At 37.2% G+C, this 17321-nt stretch overlaps 1 protein-coding gene across 8 annotated transcripts in view; it reads right to left on the bottom strand.

The window, feature by feature from the left end:
* The window catches only part of PDS5A (PDS5 cohesin associated factor A), a 202557-nt gene that overhangs the window by 17145 nt on the left and 168091 nt on the right, over window positions 1–17321 (bottom strand). For all 8 annotated transcript variants that reach the window (XM_077136644.1, XM_077136645.1, XM_077136643.1 and 5 more), the window contains 3 exons: window positions 15207–15330; window positions 14718–14922; window positions 14040–14154 (listed from right to left, as the gene is read on the bottom strand). In XM_077136644.1, coding sequence (XP_076992759.1) covers window positions 14040–14154; window positions 14718–14922; window positions 15207–15330 — 444 coding nt within the window. The remainder of the gene's footprint in view (window positions 1–14039; window positions 14155–14717; window positions 14923–15206; window positions 15331–17321) is intronic.

A 17321-nucleotide genomic window follows, 5' to 3' on the forward strand; every position in this document is an offset into this window, starting at 1 on the left:
ACTGAAAGACAAATATTGTATGATCTCACCAACATGAAACAAAAATAATGAGCAAACTCGCTGGAATTAATATCTAGAATACAGGTTACCAGAAGATAGAATGAGGGTAGAGAATGGGGGGGGGGGGCAAATGGTTAGTTTGTGCAGAATTTTAGTAACTGGAAATGGACACACATGATGGTAGCACAGTATTGTGAGAGTAACTAACAGCACTGAATCGTGTGTGACTGTGGTTGAAAGGGGAAATTTATGGTTATGTATATCTTCAAAGGAAAGCGAGAGAATATAACATGGGGTAGCATAACATAGTAAATAAACCCTCTTGTGGAATGAATGTGATCAATAGTCCAAATATAAGAATGCTTTTTCATGTATTAGAACAAATGTATGATACTATTAATGTATCAATAATAGGGTGGTACATGGGTAAAAATACACATAGCAAACTATGGAGTGTACTGAATAGTCACATGAATGTTCTTTCATCAACTGCAAAAACAAACAGCAAGGACATTATGTAAGTGATAGAAACCTGACACAAAATACTGCATACTCTTCGACTTCACTTATATAAAATGTAGATATAAATAAATTTATAGAGATGGAAAAAAAAGTGCTTTGACAGAAACAGATTGGTGGTTATGGAGGGCTAGAGAAGGACAGTGATACTAAGAGGTGACTGCTGAGGAGTATGGGGTTTTGCTTTTTGGAGTGGTGAAAATGTTCTAGAATTGATTGTGGTGATGATGAAAACACAACACTGAATAATCAAAGACACTGATTACACACTTTAGATAGATTGTATGGGATGTGAATATATCTCAATTAAACTACTTTAAAATCTGATACTGAAAGCTGTTCACTATATGGTTAACTTTAAAACAGCAGATTACAAAATCATACATATATTATGACTGCATTTTTGTGAAATTAGAATGCTTTGAAACTGCTAGACCATGAGATTCACATTTTTGTTATCCTGGTCACATCCTAAGAAATGCAATCATCTATGCTTGACCATCTCTGCAGTACACTGTTCCCCATAATGCTGTGCTTCATGTCTTATTCAATAGAGTGGATTCCTCTCCTCTCTGGAACCAACTTTCCATAGAAACAAACTGCAATAAATGCTCACACTTCACCTTTTTGTCATAACGGAAACTAAACTCTCCTCCGAGAACAATCTTTCCTAAGTTCATTCTTCTAGGTGTTGCTACATAAGGACTGAAAGGGGGTTCAGCCTCTAGCTTCTCCAAAGCTCATTTCCAGTAAATTGTTCTTTCACATTTGTGCTAAATTATCCCTAGGGGCAGATCGGCCAAGATGGTGGCTTAGCAAGGTGCACGATTTAGTTGGTCCTCCAGAACAGCTACAAAATAACCTGGAACAGTACAGAGCAGCTCCTAGAGCCACATCAGTGACTGGACACACAGCATACCCCAGTCTGGACCAGGTAGACCGGCTGTGAGCCCCCCCAGAACCGTGAGTTCCCCATGCTATAGCGGCAGCCCTATGTCATAATCTTGTCTGTAGGGACCTTGATCGTTTCCTCCACAAGACATCATGCTGGTCCATTATATTGATATCATGTTGATTGGGCCTAGTGAGCAAGAAGTAGCAACTACTCTAGACTTACTGGTAAGACATTTGCGTGTCAGAGGATGGGAGATAAATGCAACAAAAATACAGGAGTCTTCCACCTCAGTGATATTTCTAGGTGTCCAGTGGTGTGGGGCTTGTTGAGATATCCCTTCTAAGGTGAAAGATAAGTTGCTGCACCTGGCCCCTCCTACAACCAAAAAGGAGGCACAACACCTAGTTGGTCTTTTGGTTTTGGCGACAATACATTCCTCATTTGCGCGTGCTACTCAGGCCCATTTATCGAGTGACCAGAAAAGCTGCTAATTTTGAGTAGGGACCTAAACAAGAGGAGGCTCTGCAACAGGTCCAGGCTGCTGTACAAGCTGCTCTGCCACTTGGGCTGTATGATCCAGCAGATCCAATGGTGCTGGAAGTGTCAGTGGCAAATAGAGATGCTGTCTGGAGCCTTTGGCAGGCCCCTACAGGAGAATCACAACGCAGACCTTTAGGATTTCGGAGCAAAGCCTTACCATCTGCTGCAGATAACTACTCTCCTTTTGAGAAACAGCTTTTGGCCTGCTACTGGGCCTTAGTAGAGACTGAATGCTTAACTATGGGCCACCAAGTTATCATGAGACCTGAGCTGCCAAACATGAGCTGGGTGCTGTCTGATCCACCAAGCCATAAAGTTGGGCGTGCGCAGCACTCTATTGTAAAATGGAAATGGTATATACAAGATAGAGCCAGAGCAGGTCCTGAAAGCACAAGTAAGGTACATGAAGAAGTGGCCCAAATGCCCATGGTCTCCACTCCTGCCATATTACCTTCTCTTTTCCAGACCAGAGCTATGGCTTCTTGGGGAGTTCCTTATAGTGAATTGACTGAGGAAGAGAAAACTTGGACCTGGTTTACACATGGTTCAGCACGATATGCAGGTTCCACCCAAAAGTGGACAGTTGCAGCATTACAACCCCTTTCTGGGGTGTCCTTGAAGGACAGTGGTGAGGGGAAATCCTCCCAGTGGGCAGAACTTCGAGCAGTGCACCTGGTTGTTCATTTTGCTTAGAAGGAAAACTGGCCAGAGGTGCATTTGTATACTGACTCATGGGTTGCTGCTAATGGTTTGGCTGGATGGTCAGGGACTTGGAAAGACCATAATTGGAAAATTGGTGACAAAGAGATCTGGGGAAAAAGTATGTGGACAGACCTTTCTGAGTGGGCTAAAAACATGAAGATATTTGTGTCCCATGTGAATGCACACCAGAGGGTGACTTCAGCAGAGGAAGATTTTAACAATCAAGTGGTAAGATGACCCGTTCTGTGGATACTAGTCTGCCTCTTTCCCCAGCAACTCCTGCCATTGCCCAGTGGGCTCATGAACAAACTGGTCATGGTGGTAGGGATGGAGGTTATGCATGGGCTCAGCAACATGGACTTCCACTTACCAAGGTTGACCTGGCTACAGCCACTGCTGAGTTCCCAATCTGCCAGCAGCAGAGACCCACACTCAGCCCCCGATATGGCACCATTCCTCTAGGTGACCAGCCAGCTACATGGTGGCAGGTTGATTACACTGGACCACTCCCTTCATGGAAGGGGCAGCGATTTGTTCTAACTGGAATAGATACATACTTTGGTTATGGGTTTGCTTTCCCTGCATGCAACGCTTCTGCCAAAACTACCATCCGTGGGCTTACAGAATGCCTTATCCATCGTCATGGCCTTACACACAGCATAGCTTCTGAGCAAGGAACACACTTTACAGCAAATGAAGTGCAGGAATGGGCACATGCTCATGGAATTCTCTGGTCTTACCATGTTCTCATTATCCAGAAGCAGCTGGATTGATAGAATGGTAGAATGGCCTTTTGAAAACTCAATTACGGTGCCAACTAGGTAGCAATACCTTGAAAAGCTGGAGTAATATTCTCCAGGAAGCTGTATATGCTCTGAATCAGCATCTGCTGTATGGTGCTGTTTCTCCCATAGCCAGGATCCATGGGTCCAGGAACCAAGGGGTGGAAATGGGAGTGGTACCACTCACTATTACCCCTAGTGATCCACTAGGAAAATTTCTGCTTCCTGTCCCTGTGGCCCTGAGCTCTGCTGGTCTACAGGTTTTTAGTTCCAAAATGGGGAGTGCTTCCTCCAGGAGAAACAATGATTCCACTGAACTGGAAGTTAAGAGTGCCACCTGGTCACTTTGGGCTACTTATGCCACTGGATCAACAAGCCAAAAAGGAGATTGCATTATTGTCTGGGGTAATTGACCCTGACTATCAGGGGGATGTAGGACTGCAACTACATAATGGAGATAAGAAGAGTTTTCTTGGAATATAGGAGATCCCCTAGGGTATCTTTTAGTACTACCATGCCCTGTGATTAAAATCAATGGAAACCTGCAACAACGCAATGCAGGCAGGACTACCAATTGCTCTGAAAACTCAGGAATGAAGGTTTGGGTCACCCCACCAGGCAAAGAACCATGGCCAGCTGAAGTGCTTGCTGAGGGTAAAGGGGAACATGGAATGGGTAGTGGAAGAAGGTAGTGATAAATATGAACTTTGACCACGTGATCAGTTACAGAAACGAGGAATGTAATGCTGTTTTGTTCCTGTTATACTATTTAGGTTGTAAGATATCAAGTTTAAGAATGAATATTACTCAAGGATTTGCACCCTATTCTGGAGAGATTTAATGTGTTTCCAATTATATGCAGGACAGCTGAGTATTGTTAAGTGAAAGAAAAAAAAATGTGTTTTTTATTTAGAAATTAGTTTTTTTTAAGGTGGTTATTTATTAAGGTGGTTATTTATTATAACCACCTTATAATAACCACGTTATTATGGTTTAAGGTAGCATGTATAGTTGCCAACTTGGCAAGGGGTAGAGTATCATGGTCAGGTTCATGTGCCAACTTGGCCAAGTGGTGGTTGGGCAAGTGCTGGTTTGTTTGCTGGGATAAGGACATTTCATAGAATTAAATCATGATCATGTCAGCAGCATCCGCAGCTGATTCCATTTGTAATCAGCCAAAGGGACGTGCTCTCTACAATGAGTGATGCTTAATCTAATCACTGAAAGCCTTATAAGAAGGATTCAGAAGAAACAGGCTCTTCCTGCTTCGGCTGGTGAGCCTCTCCTGTGGAGTTCGTCCAGACCCTCCATCGGAATCGTCGGCTTCACAGCCTACTCTGCGGATTCTGGACTCCGTGTTCCTGTGGTCACGTGAGATACTTTTATAAATTTTATATTTGCGAGTGTTCCTTGTTCATTCCGTTTCTCTAGAGAACCCTAACTAATACAGGCAGGTGCCCCGAATAGCTAAAAGTATCCTGAGAAAAAAAAATGAAGTTGGAGGTCTCACGATACCTGACTTTAAGGCATATTATGAAGCTACAGTGGTCAAAACAGCATGGTATTGGCATAAAGATAGCTATATTGACCAATGGAATTGAATAGAGTGTTCAGATATAGACCCTCTCAGCTATGGACAACTGATCTTTGATAAGGCAGTCAAGGCAACTCACCTGGGACAGAACAGTCTCTTCAATAAATGGTGCCTAGAGAACTGGATATTCATATGCAAAAGAATGAAAGAGGACACATATCTCAAACTCTACACAAAAGTTACTCGAAATGGATCAAAGACCTAAACATTAGATCTAAGACCATAAAACTGTGTTTTTGTTCCATAGAAGGAAATGTAGGGAAATATCTTATAATCTTATACTCGGAGGCAGTTTCCTAGACATTACACCCAAAGACAGAGCACTGAAGAAACAAATAAAGAAATAGGAACTCCTCAAAATGAAACACTTTTGCGTATCAAAGAACTTCGTCAAGAATAGTAAAAAGACAGCCTACACAATGGGAGACAATATTTGGATGCATCAGATAGAGGTCTAGTGTCCAGAATTTATATAGAGATTGTTCAACTCAACAACAAAAAGACAGCCAACCCAATTATAAAATGGGCAACAGACTTGAACAGACACTTCTCAGAAGAGGAAATACAAATGGCCAAATGGCACATGAAGAGATGCTCAACTTCCCTGGCTATTAGAGAAATGCAAATCAAAACCACAATGAGATATCTCACACCCACAAGTATGGCCATTATCAATAAAACAAAAAACAAGTGCTGGAGAGGATGTGGAGAAAGAGGCACACTTATCCACTATTGGTGGGAATGTCAAATGGTATAAGCATTGTGGAAGGCAGTTTGGTGGTTCCTCAAAAAGCTAAGTATAGAATTGCCATATGACCCAGCAATACCACTGCTAGGTTATTTACTCAGAGGACATGAGGGGAAGGACACAAACGGACATTTGCACACCAATGTTTATAGCAGCATTATTTACAATTGCAAAGAGACAGAAACAGCCAAAATGTCCATCATCAGACGAATGGCTAAACAAACTGTGGTATATACATATGGTGGAATATTATTCAGCTGTAAGACAGAATAAAGTTATGAAGTATGTAACAACATGGATGGACCTTAAGGACATTATGCTGAGTGAGATTAGCCAGAAACGAAAGGACAAATACTGTACAGTCTCACTGATATGAACTGATATTAATGAATAAACTTGGAGAATTTCGTTGGTAACAGAGAACATCGGGAGACAGAAATGGGGTAAGATATTGGGTAACTGGAGCTGAAGTGATACAGATTGTGCAACAGGACTGAATGTAAAAACTCAGAAAGGGACAGCAAAATACTACCTAACTGTAATACAACAATGTTAAAACACTAAATGAAGCTGAATGTGAGAATAATAGAGGGAGGAGGGCTGGGGGCACAAATGAAATCACAAAGAAACATAGATGATAAGGACTGAGATGGTATAATCTAGGAATGCCTAGAATGTATAATGATCGTGACTAAATGTACAAATTTTAAAAATGTTTTTGCATGAGGAAGAACAAAGGAATGTCATTACTGCAGAGTGTTGAAATAGATGATGATTAATATTTTAAAATTTCAACTTATGTGTGAGACTAAAGCAAAAAATGTCTATTTGGTACAAAATTTGTATTTTGACTAGTGCATTTCCTAACTTATGTAGACAGCTTAATTGAACACCATAAGTACATGGAACCTTGAGTAGGAGATGAGATTTTGTTGGTTTGTCCAGAGTGATGCCTGATAAATCCCAGAGTGATCTGATCAGTGAATAAAAAAGTATTTGCAAAGTCCCCTTCAGGGAATGGTGAGAACAGGGGGAAATTCAACTTCCCCAAGTTGAATTCTTGATATTCTCACAAGCAATGTGGACAACCAAAGCTACAGGCTGAGACCCCAGTCTTGGGGTTTGTTCATATGAAACTTAACCCCAGAAAGGACAGGTCAAGCCTACTTAAAATTAGGCCTAAGAGTCATCCCCCAAAGAACCTCTTTTGTTGCTTTTGTTGGCTTCTCTCTCCAGCCAACACAACAAGCAAACTCACCATCCTCCCCCCCGTCTATATGGGACATGACTCCCAGGGGTGTGGACCTTCCTGGCAACGTGGGACAGAAATCCTAGCCTGAGCTGAGACTCAGCATCAAGGTATTGAGAAAATCTTTTCGACCAAAAGAGGGAAGAGTGAAATGAGACAAAATAAAGTGTCAATGCCTGAGATTCCAAACAGAGTTGAGAGGTTATCCTGGAGGTTATTCTTATGCATTAAATAGGTAGCACCTTATTATTCAAGATGTAATGGAGAGGCTGGAGGGAACTGCCTGAAAATGTGGAGTTGTGTTCCAGTAGCCATGTTTCTTGAAAATGAATGTATAATGATATAGCTTTCACAGTGTGACTGTGTGATTGTGAAAACCTTGTGTCTGATACTCCTTTTATCTACCTCATCAACAGACAAGTAGAATATATGGAATAAAGATAAATAATAAGGGGAACAAATGTTAAAATAAAATTAGTGTGAAATGCTAGTGATCAATGAAAGGGGTATGGTATGTATGAATTTTTTTCAGTTTAGATGTAAATGTTTCAAGAAATGATCATGATGATGAATATGTAACTAAATGATGATATCGTGAATTACTGATTATATGTAGAATGGAATGATCAAAAGTTAAGAATGTTTGCATTAGTTTGGTGTTTTTTGGTATTTAAAAAAAAATATTTTAATTAAAATAAATAAATAATCCCTAGGAAGCTTATGCCATTTGGCTACATCTACCATCTTCTCCTCTTTCATGTCATCTATCAACCTCTTTTACATACCCTTCATTTTTTCAGCCCCTAGATTACAGTTTGTCTGAACTTCACCCTTAGATCCTACCATTTTTCTGGGTCATCTAATGTTACTTTCTGATTCCTGGGCATTCTACCTTAAAGCATACCACTCCCTTAGATATTCCTAGACATTCTTAGTATTTAAAACTGTTCGATATGTGAAATGGTAAATTCAAGTATCCCACTCTTGTTTATATACTTGCACTACGCCACTGGGTTCTTTGATACCACAAGAATCACTAGATTGTTGACCTGGTAATTCTCCAATGGTGCCCTTTTCTTTCTCTACTTCTTTCTCATTTTATTCCTTTTCTAGTTTACGTTCCATTAGCCAACATTTTAATTACTCTTTTGAAAAGAGTTCCAACTTTCTTACCCATTTCCCTTCTGGTATACCTGTTTTGAAAAACTCAAAACCTGGGACAATCCAAGTGTTTGGCTTCTTGGCATCTATATCCAGAATGTTTACTGCTAGAGAAAAATCACGTAGCTGATAAGCTAGATTTAATTATAATTTTCAGGGCAGTTGATGCTAACCAGCTAATACTATGTAGCGTCAGGGTTTTTATCTAGTTCATTATTGTAGCTGTTTTATATCTTCAATCTCCTCATTTCTACATTCTACAATCCCCACCTCCCCAGTGGGTGACCTTGCTTCTATGTTATATAGACACAAAAATCATTAGGGAGCCTTCCTCAACTTCTCAACGTCAAACCTGGAAAATAATTTTATTCTACTTCCTTGCACGCGCGTGTGCACACACACACACACTAGGATCTCAAGCGTTTCTCCTCCTTTGGAGACCTCTCCTCAATTTATACCATTCTTTCCTTTACCTGCCATCATACCCCAACTCCTGGTTTCTTTCTACACACCTCCTATTATTTTCTACTCACTGTCAAATTTCTTTAAAGATCTGTCTATAGTGCTTTCACTCTTTATCCTGGGGCAATTTGGCTTTCACTCTTCTATTACTTTACTGCTGCCTCTTCTAAGGATACCGCTGCTGAATTCAAAGGTCACTTACTAGCTGTGTGATCTTACCCTTGGTGGTATCTTCATTTGTAAAATGGAAACAACAGTAATTGTTGTTACAGGAATTGTTTTGAGGATAAAATGTGATAACAGTTGTGGAATATGACACAGTAAATAGGTAACGAATGTTAGCTGGTTGCTAACCATTTCATTTTCCTTGATACATTTTCTTCCTACAACACTATACTTCACAGCTATTCCATTTACACCTCTGGCATTCCTCATCTAGGTCCTTTTAAAAATTCTTTTCTGCTTCTTTACAACAATTCTTGGTGTCCCTTAGTGATTTCTCTGAATTTTATACTCTCAGAATTCCTGTTTTACTGATTGTCTTCTCTCTCCTATGTTTAACTTCTGATTTTCTCCCAAGTATGAGTATGCCCTACTCTAAGTGCTCTCACAATAGCAGAACATATATCACACAATATTATAATTGCCGCTTGAACTTTCTCATCGAACTGTAAACCTTATGGAAGCAGATATTATATAATTTTATGTTCTAAGGACCTAGCATAACATGGCACACTCTATAAATTTCATTAACAAGGTAGGTACAGAAGAAGAGAAAGAAATCTGGGAAGATGTAGACCTAATTGTTAAAAGCCTGGAGGACCTTCAGGAAGTAGGTATCTATTTTCTCATTTTTTGATTCCAAATATAATAGTTATACAATAAAGGAGAAAAGTGATTATAAAAGAATAAAGTATGATTTATCAAATTAAAACATACTGCTACAGATACAGGTAAGAGTTATTCATTTCTGTGTAGGAAGATTTTTGATGACTGACTGAATCTCTTTACTTGTGACTGATTTGTTGAAGTCTATTTCTTCCTGAGTCAGTGTAGTTTATTTGAGTGTTTTCAGGAATTTATCTATTTCATCTAAGTTGCCTAGTTTGTCGGCATATAGTTGTGCTTTTATTTCTTCAGAGTCTGTGGTAACCCACCCCTTCTCATTTCTCATTTTGTTTATTTGGCATCCTCTCTTTTTTTCTATGTCAGTCTTGCTAGTGGCCCATCAATTTTATTGATTTTCTCAAAGAACCAACTTTCGATTTTACTGATTCTTTCTATTGTTCTTTTGTTCTCCCATTCACTTACCTCTGCTTTAATCTGTTATTTCTCTTCTTCTATTTGCTTTGGGGTTAGTTTGCTGTTCTTTCTCAAGTTCATCCAGGTTTGCTGTTAAGTCCCCAATTTTTGCTCTTTCTTGTTTTTTAATATAGGCATTTTAGGTCAATAAATTTCCCTCTCAGCAAAGCCTTTGCTGCATCCTGTAAGTTCTGATATGTTGTGTTCTCATTTTCATTAATCTCCAGATAGCTACTGATTTCTCTAGCAATTGCACCCACTGGTTGTTTAATCTCTATATATTTGTGAAAGTCCTCGTTCTTTGGTGGTTATTGATATCCAGCCTCATCCCATTGTGATCAGAGAAGGTGCTTTGAATAATTTCAATGTTTTTAAATTTATACAAACCTGTTTTGTGCCTCAGCATATGATCTATCCTGGAAAATGTTCCATAAGCACTAGAGAAGAATGTATACCCTGGTATTTGGGGTGTAATGACCTATATATGTCTGTTAGGTCTTATTCATTCATCAAGTTGTTTAACGTCTCTATTTCCTTTTTGATCCCCTGTCTAGAGTTGTCTGTCTAGAGAATGGTGTATTGATGTCTCCTACTATTACTGTTGAAACATCTATTGCTCCCTTCAGTTTTGTCTGTCTCATGTTGTTTGGAGCTCCTTAATTGGGAGTGTAAACATTTATGATTGTTATTTCTTCTTGGTGAATTGTTCCTTTAATTAATATACAATATCCTTTTTTGTCTCTTATTATGTCTTTGCATTTAAAGTCTATATCGTTTGATATTGGTATAGCTACTCCTGTTTCCTTTTGGTTACAGTTTGCATGGAACACTTTTTTCCAATCTTTCACTTTCAATCTATTTGTATCCTTGTATCAAAGATGAGTCTTGTAAGTAGCATATAGCTGGATTATATTTCTTAATCCATTCTGCCAATCTGTATCTTTTAATTGGTAAATTTAGTCTGTTAACATTCAAAGTTATTACTGAAAAGGTGTTTCTTGAATCACCATTTTATCTTCTGGATTTTATTCATCACATTTATATATTCTTTTCCCTCTTTCTCTTTTTTATCCTTTAAGTTACCCTTACTAGTACACTTCAATTCTGTGCCCTCTTCCAGACCTCCCTCTCCTGTCTTTTTTGTCAAGTGGCAGAATTCTACTTAGTATTTCTTATAGGGCCAGTCTCTTGTTGACAAATTCTTTCAGGATTTGTTTGTCTGTGAAAATTTTAATCTCTCCCTCAGTTTTGAAGGACAGTTTGGCTGGGTACAGAATTCTTGGCTGGAAGTCTTTCTCTTTCAGGATCTTAAATATATTGTAACACTGCCTCCTCACCTCGATAGTGCCAGTTAGAATAGTCTGAATTCAGTCTTATGTGGTTGGTTACCCTTATGTGTCGTAGATTGTTTTTCTTTTGGTGCTTTCAGGATTTTCTGTTTCTCTTCAACATTTGACAGGCTGATGAGTATGTGTCTTGGGGATGGCCTACTTGGAACTGTTCTATTTGGAGTTTGCTGAGCTTCTTTGACTTGCATATTTAAGTCCTTTATGAGGGTTGGGAAGAACACCAAGGCCAATTTATAAGACTCTACAAAGGCCCATGCCCTAGGGTAACTTTCCAAAACCTACAACCTCCATATGGTCTCAGATGGGACAAGTCATGAAACCTAAAGGGCCCAGCCTCTCCAGAACAGCAGCTAGTTCTATCTCCCTACCCCATATTATTGACAGCCCCTTTCAACATGAAAAAGTTAGAAGGCCATAACCCAAATACCCTCTAAAGAGTAAGATAGAAAGATCAAAGGTGATGGTGGAGTTACACAGAGAAGGTCAGGTTTAACAAATGAATATGATTGCTGAATCACTGTATTGATATTTCTTTTAGTCTCCAGTAACTTAGAGCAGTTAGAAGTAAAAATCTAAAATTGTGAAATCGTAACCCATACCAAACTCTAAAATCTGCTCTATAACTAATTTTTCTGCTATGCTTTGAAATTTATTCCTTTTTTGGATATATGTTATTTTTCCAAAAAAGAAACAAAAGTCTATTACAATGATAAAAAAAAAATTTATTCCTTCTAGCCTCATGTATTGTGGAGCAGATAGAAGGAAAAAATCTGAGATGATGGTATGGTTGGTAGCCATGACAAACTCTGGGATCCGTCCTGTAACTACCTGTTGAGAATGCTTTGAAATCTATTGCTTTTTTCTTTCTTTGCTTTGTATATATATTATACATTAAATTTTTTTTAAAAGCTATTAATTTCTATAAAGTTCAATGACCACAGGTATAAAAACATACAAAATAACACTTCAAATTACATGGTAATTAAAATATTTGAAGATATTTAAAAATGTTGCATGCCAGATATAATAAAGAAAAGATACTAGGCCACCATCTTAATTAGAACAGGGAAGAAGTACAAAACCAAGAGGAAAATATATTGAGAATAACGTCATGTACTTCAGTGTTCTTCCCATATCACAGATACCTCTCCCTAAGTCTAATCCTTCTTCCATGTGATGGTCTTGCAATTTGAATACAGATAAAAAGTCCTCCAACATAAGCCTTCATGTTCTAGGCGAATAAAGACTTTTTTTTAAATGAAGCTACTTTCTAGAAAATATTTACATAAAAGTTATTTTTCCTTAAGCAAACAAAAATAATAAACATTTAGAACTGGAAGACATTTTAGGAATTCTCAATTTTAAAGCATGCATTTTACAGACAAGGAAACTGAAGCCCAGAGAGAGTTCTTATGTTACATAGCTGGGACTAGAACCTACATCTCTCCTGATATCTAATTATGTGACTTTTAAAAACATATATGTAATCAGTAAAGCTCTAATGAAATGTTTAAAATGTACACTTTTTTAAAGCATTTGAAACATAAAGACAACATCATGGGAACGATGGAAGGAACAACAATGGAGTGATACTTGCAAACTGTATATGTGAGTAAAAGCCAGACAGATTTTATAAAAGTGATGCAACAATTTCAGTGACCAAAGCTATAGGTAAATGTTAAACAGAACATTACATAGGATTAGGGACAAGGCTTAATGCCTCAAAATGAAAAATCATAATACTTAAAGATAACCTGAAAAGTACCAACTCAAGAGGACAAAGCAAAAGCGTAGCAATGAGGAAAGTAAATACTGCTTTAAAGTTTCGTATAAGTCACTTGTAGGCAACCATAGCCACCTCTCAGCCTTTCATCCTGTAGCATATAGAAACTCCTATCTGACATAAATGAAAAATTATGAACAAGTATTTTCTGTTTACTCCCTGTGACTACTATAACAAATTTTAATTTTCTATTACTATAATCCTTCTACAGAATACTAGGGATACTTCATGAAACAAGAAGCCTGGAGTGAAAGCTAGCAGATGATGCCATGTTTGCCATGTGTCTTTCCAGTTGAGAAAGAAACCCTGAATGTCATTGGCCTTCTTGAACCAAGGTATTTTCCCTGGATGCCTTACACGGGACATTTCTATAGCCTTGCTTTAATTTGGACATTTTCACAGTTTTAGAACTGTAAACTTGCAACTTAATAAATTCTTCTTTTTAAAAGCTGTTCCGTTTCTGGTATAGCACATTCAGGCAGCGTTCAAACTATACCACCACCCCACACCCACACCTTGCATTGTTGTGGAACATTTGTTACGTTGATGATAGCACATTTAAGTAAATTTTACCATAATAAAGAAAAACATAGTCCCAAATAACCAAACCAACCCATTTTAAATAATCAGGCTAAGTGGAAATAGAAAAAAACACATAACAATAACAAAGAAATAAAACAAAAACCAAGAACTTACTAGATGAGAATAATTTTTTAAGAAGAAATCCAGAATTTACAATAAATGAAGGAAAATATTAAAAGGTTTTATTCTAATGTGACCAACAGAAAACATTTTAACTTTTTTTCTTTCATGGGCAGGCTCTGGGAATTGAACCCAGGTCTCTGGCATGGCAGGTGAGATTTCTGCCACTGAGCCACCATTGCACTGTCCCGTTTCACCATTCTCAAATGCAAAAATAACCGTTAGAATTCTTGAGAAACAATACGACTTACTCTTTGATATCACGAAGCTGATCAACATCTTGTGATCTTGTAAAATCTGGATCATGGGCTAGCAGGTGAATCATATATGGAACTACATATTCAGGCAACAGTGATAATAATTTCTCTAAAATGAAAGCATTTTTATTAATGGTAATAAGAATTGCATTTATAAAATCCCTTTCTATCTTTGAGTTCTAACCACTCCAATTTCTGTTATTTTTTCCTGTTATAACACGTTACCTAAATGATACTGAAATAGTTTTATTTCAGTTTTGATGGATATTGATGTCCAAAAAGATTAAGATTATATGGTGGAAAAAAAAAAAAGATTATATGGTGGTCTGTGTGTGAATAAAACTGTTCAAAAAAAAAAAAAAAGCTTATATGGTGGAACCTTGACTAACCTAGGAAAATAACTCTCTGGTTTCTGGTACCTGACAAACATGTTCAAATCAAACCACAGTGCTAATCCCGCAAGAAAAATGTAGTTTTCCAAGACAGCTTTAGGTAGTATAAATAGGATTCAAAAATAAGCATTTCAATTTTTAAGTACATCATAGCAATGGAAGCATACTATAAAACTCCTGAGGGTTATAAACTGTAATACAAATAGATTAAACTTAAAAATCCTCAAACTGACAGACCGACAAGACTTATTTGCACATGGCAGCTTTCAGACTTACTTACCAGTAGCCATGGGGTTCTGTTTAATGTACTCCCTGCGTATACTGATATTTTTTAGTAAACACTGTCGTGCATGTGCTCTTCTTTCCTTCACAGGATCTTTGGCACACAAGGCAAAAATTGCCATATACTCCAATGGAAGCAGTAACTTCACAAGTGCCTTATGTAGCTTCTGGGCAAATATCTGCCTTACTTGGTAGCATTCATCCTACAGTAGCACAAAAACATAAAAGTGCTTAAATAGAAATATTAGCACTTTTAAGATGACAAAAAAATCTAGTTTTTTAGAAAAATAAGTTTTACAAACAACATGTATAAAAACAGCACTTTGAGTATTTTTAATATGTCTTATTTTCAAAAACAATAATTACATTAGGGAAATGAATAACTTAATAAAGTTAGAATAGGTAATAAAAATCCAGTTTTTGTATGTATTGTAAATATATTTAAGTTTGAAAGCTAAATATTAGCAAAAATGAGGTCATTACTTACATTAATAACAAGCGCACAGAGCTGAAACTGTTCAGGGGTAATAATTTCATGGTAACAAGGTTCCTGAGCAAGCTTCATTATGGCACTACCAGAAGCTAATCGCAAGCGAGACATATCAGATTTACTATAAACAAACAAAAAAGAAACAAACATTTCCTATAACTATTATCATTCACAAAATTGCTTAGATCCCTTTTGAGTGTAATACTGTTAGGATGATTTATGCTAATAATGATGTAATGTACAAATATGGGAGAGCTCCTCAGAGTCCCTGAGCTCCAGATACAGAAATGGGCTCAAATCACTGTGGCTTTCTAACAAATTTATTTAACTTCCTTTATAGTGAAGCCCTGGCTTAGATCCTCCACCATAGCCAAGTAACTCTGCTTACTTTCACAACCCAAAGTGCAACACTATGAAGAAACCACTTGCATTCGGAAGACCTACTCATAGTAGAAAATTTTATTAAAAAAAAGATATAGGGCTCTCAGTGCCCGTTTCAGGTATTGGTCCCCGGGGGTGGACTGCTTTTGCAGAATCAATTTTTGAAAGGGAATGTAAGAGCATGGACTCCCCAGCCACAGTCTACATCTCAGACTCCTAATATCAAAATAGTAAAGTGTAACATGAATGGGGAGGAAGGACTGTCTCTCTACTTCAATTTCTATGTGGAATATAGCATGATTTTGATACCTTGAAGACTAGAAGTATGGAAAGCTGACTTGAATCCGCAAGAGACTATAGCTTAGTGAAAAAACAAGGGAGGGAACATGGCAGTTTTAGACCATAAGACTGTTACAGTGAGCAGTGGTAACAATGAGGGACCCTCAGATAAATTGTTTCTGAAGCAGATGACTCAGTAATGAAAAAAGGTAGCGGCTATTATTTAGGTGCTTACCCTATGTCAGATACTATGCAAAACATTTACAGGCTTTATCTCATTTAATTTTTGCCTCGTAAGATGGGAAAACTAAGGCTCAGAAAAGTTAAGTAATCTATATAAGGTAATGTGGCTAAAAGTGGAGTGTAGAGTTGTATATGTTTCTGATTCCAGAGCCCAAGTTAATATCATGCTATATTTGAAGAGAATTAAGATCACAGAATGCAAGACAATGTGAGCAGATAACTAGAGGGAAATTTAAAAAATAACAAGGGTCAGAATGGCTTTAAAGTCTTGTACTAAGTGGTGGAGGGTCACTTAAAATTAATATTAACTTTTCATTGATCACATCTGTAACTATAGATGAGTGAGCTGACCCAGGAAAATAAATTTTCAAATGCTGTATGTGTACACATGTACTACAGGGGTATTTAAAAAAATAATTTAAAATTCTAAGTCATTTTTTTCCCATTCTATATGATTGCTTTTCTTTAATCTTTTGAATTAAAAAATATTTTTATTTAAGAAAAACTGTACACTTACAACCACCAAAAATAGATTTTTAATTAACTTATCAATAGGCATATAATTTTAAATGAGATTATACTACAAAGAAATTTAATTCTTTCTGATTAATTGCAAGATAATCTCAATTGACAAAATTTAGAAAAAAGGTTGCTGGTAATTTTACTGCTATCTAGAAATAATCATTGTTAAAATTTATTGTATTTCTGATCTTTATGAATACATAGTACTCCCACATATTCTCAAAATTAGTTAACATACACATATTTAGTTATAAGTCATGAACTTTCAAATAAGCATATATCTAATTGAGATCTGCCTAATATTCCATGATATACATGTTCCATAGTTATATCATTCCCTTATTTTTTGTACTAATAGGCTGGAAGAAGATGTTTGTATGTATATTTTTATATTATTCTTTTATTATTCCATGAGTATAAAAATAAAATAAAAATATATGGGCACTTTTAAGGCTCTGCACACAAAATATCAACTGTCCTGCAAAGACTGAGCCAATTTATATTCCCAGGAGTCATGAGGGAAACCACTTCTCTGAACACACCGAGCTATGGCTGCTTTAAAAAAAAAGAAATCTGCTGCTGATACAACAGGCTAAAGTTGTACTGATTATCTTTCAATTTTATTTATTGGATTTAGTGATGTTTAAAAAATCATTTTTTCTCCAGGTAAACTGATGATTTGTGGTC

This window comes from Tamandua tetradactyla, chromosome 19 (genome assembly GCF_023851605.1).
Source record: "Tamandua tetradactyla isolate mTamTet1 chromosome 19, mTamTet1.pri, whole genome shotgun sequence".
Classification (NCBI taxonomy): domain Eukaryota; kingdom Metazoa; phylum Chordata; class Mammalia; order Pilosa; family Myrmecophagidae; genus Tamandua; species Tamandua tetradactyla.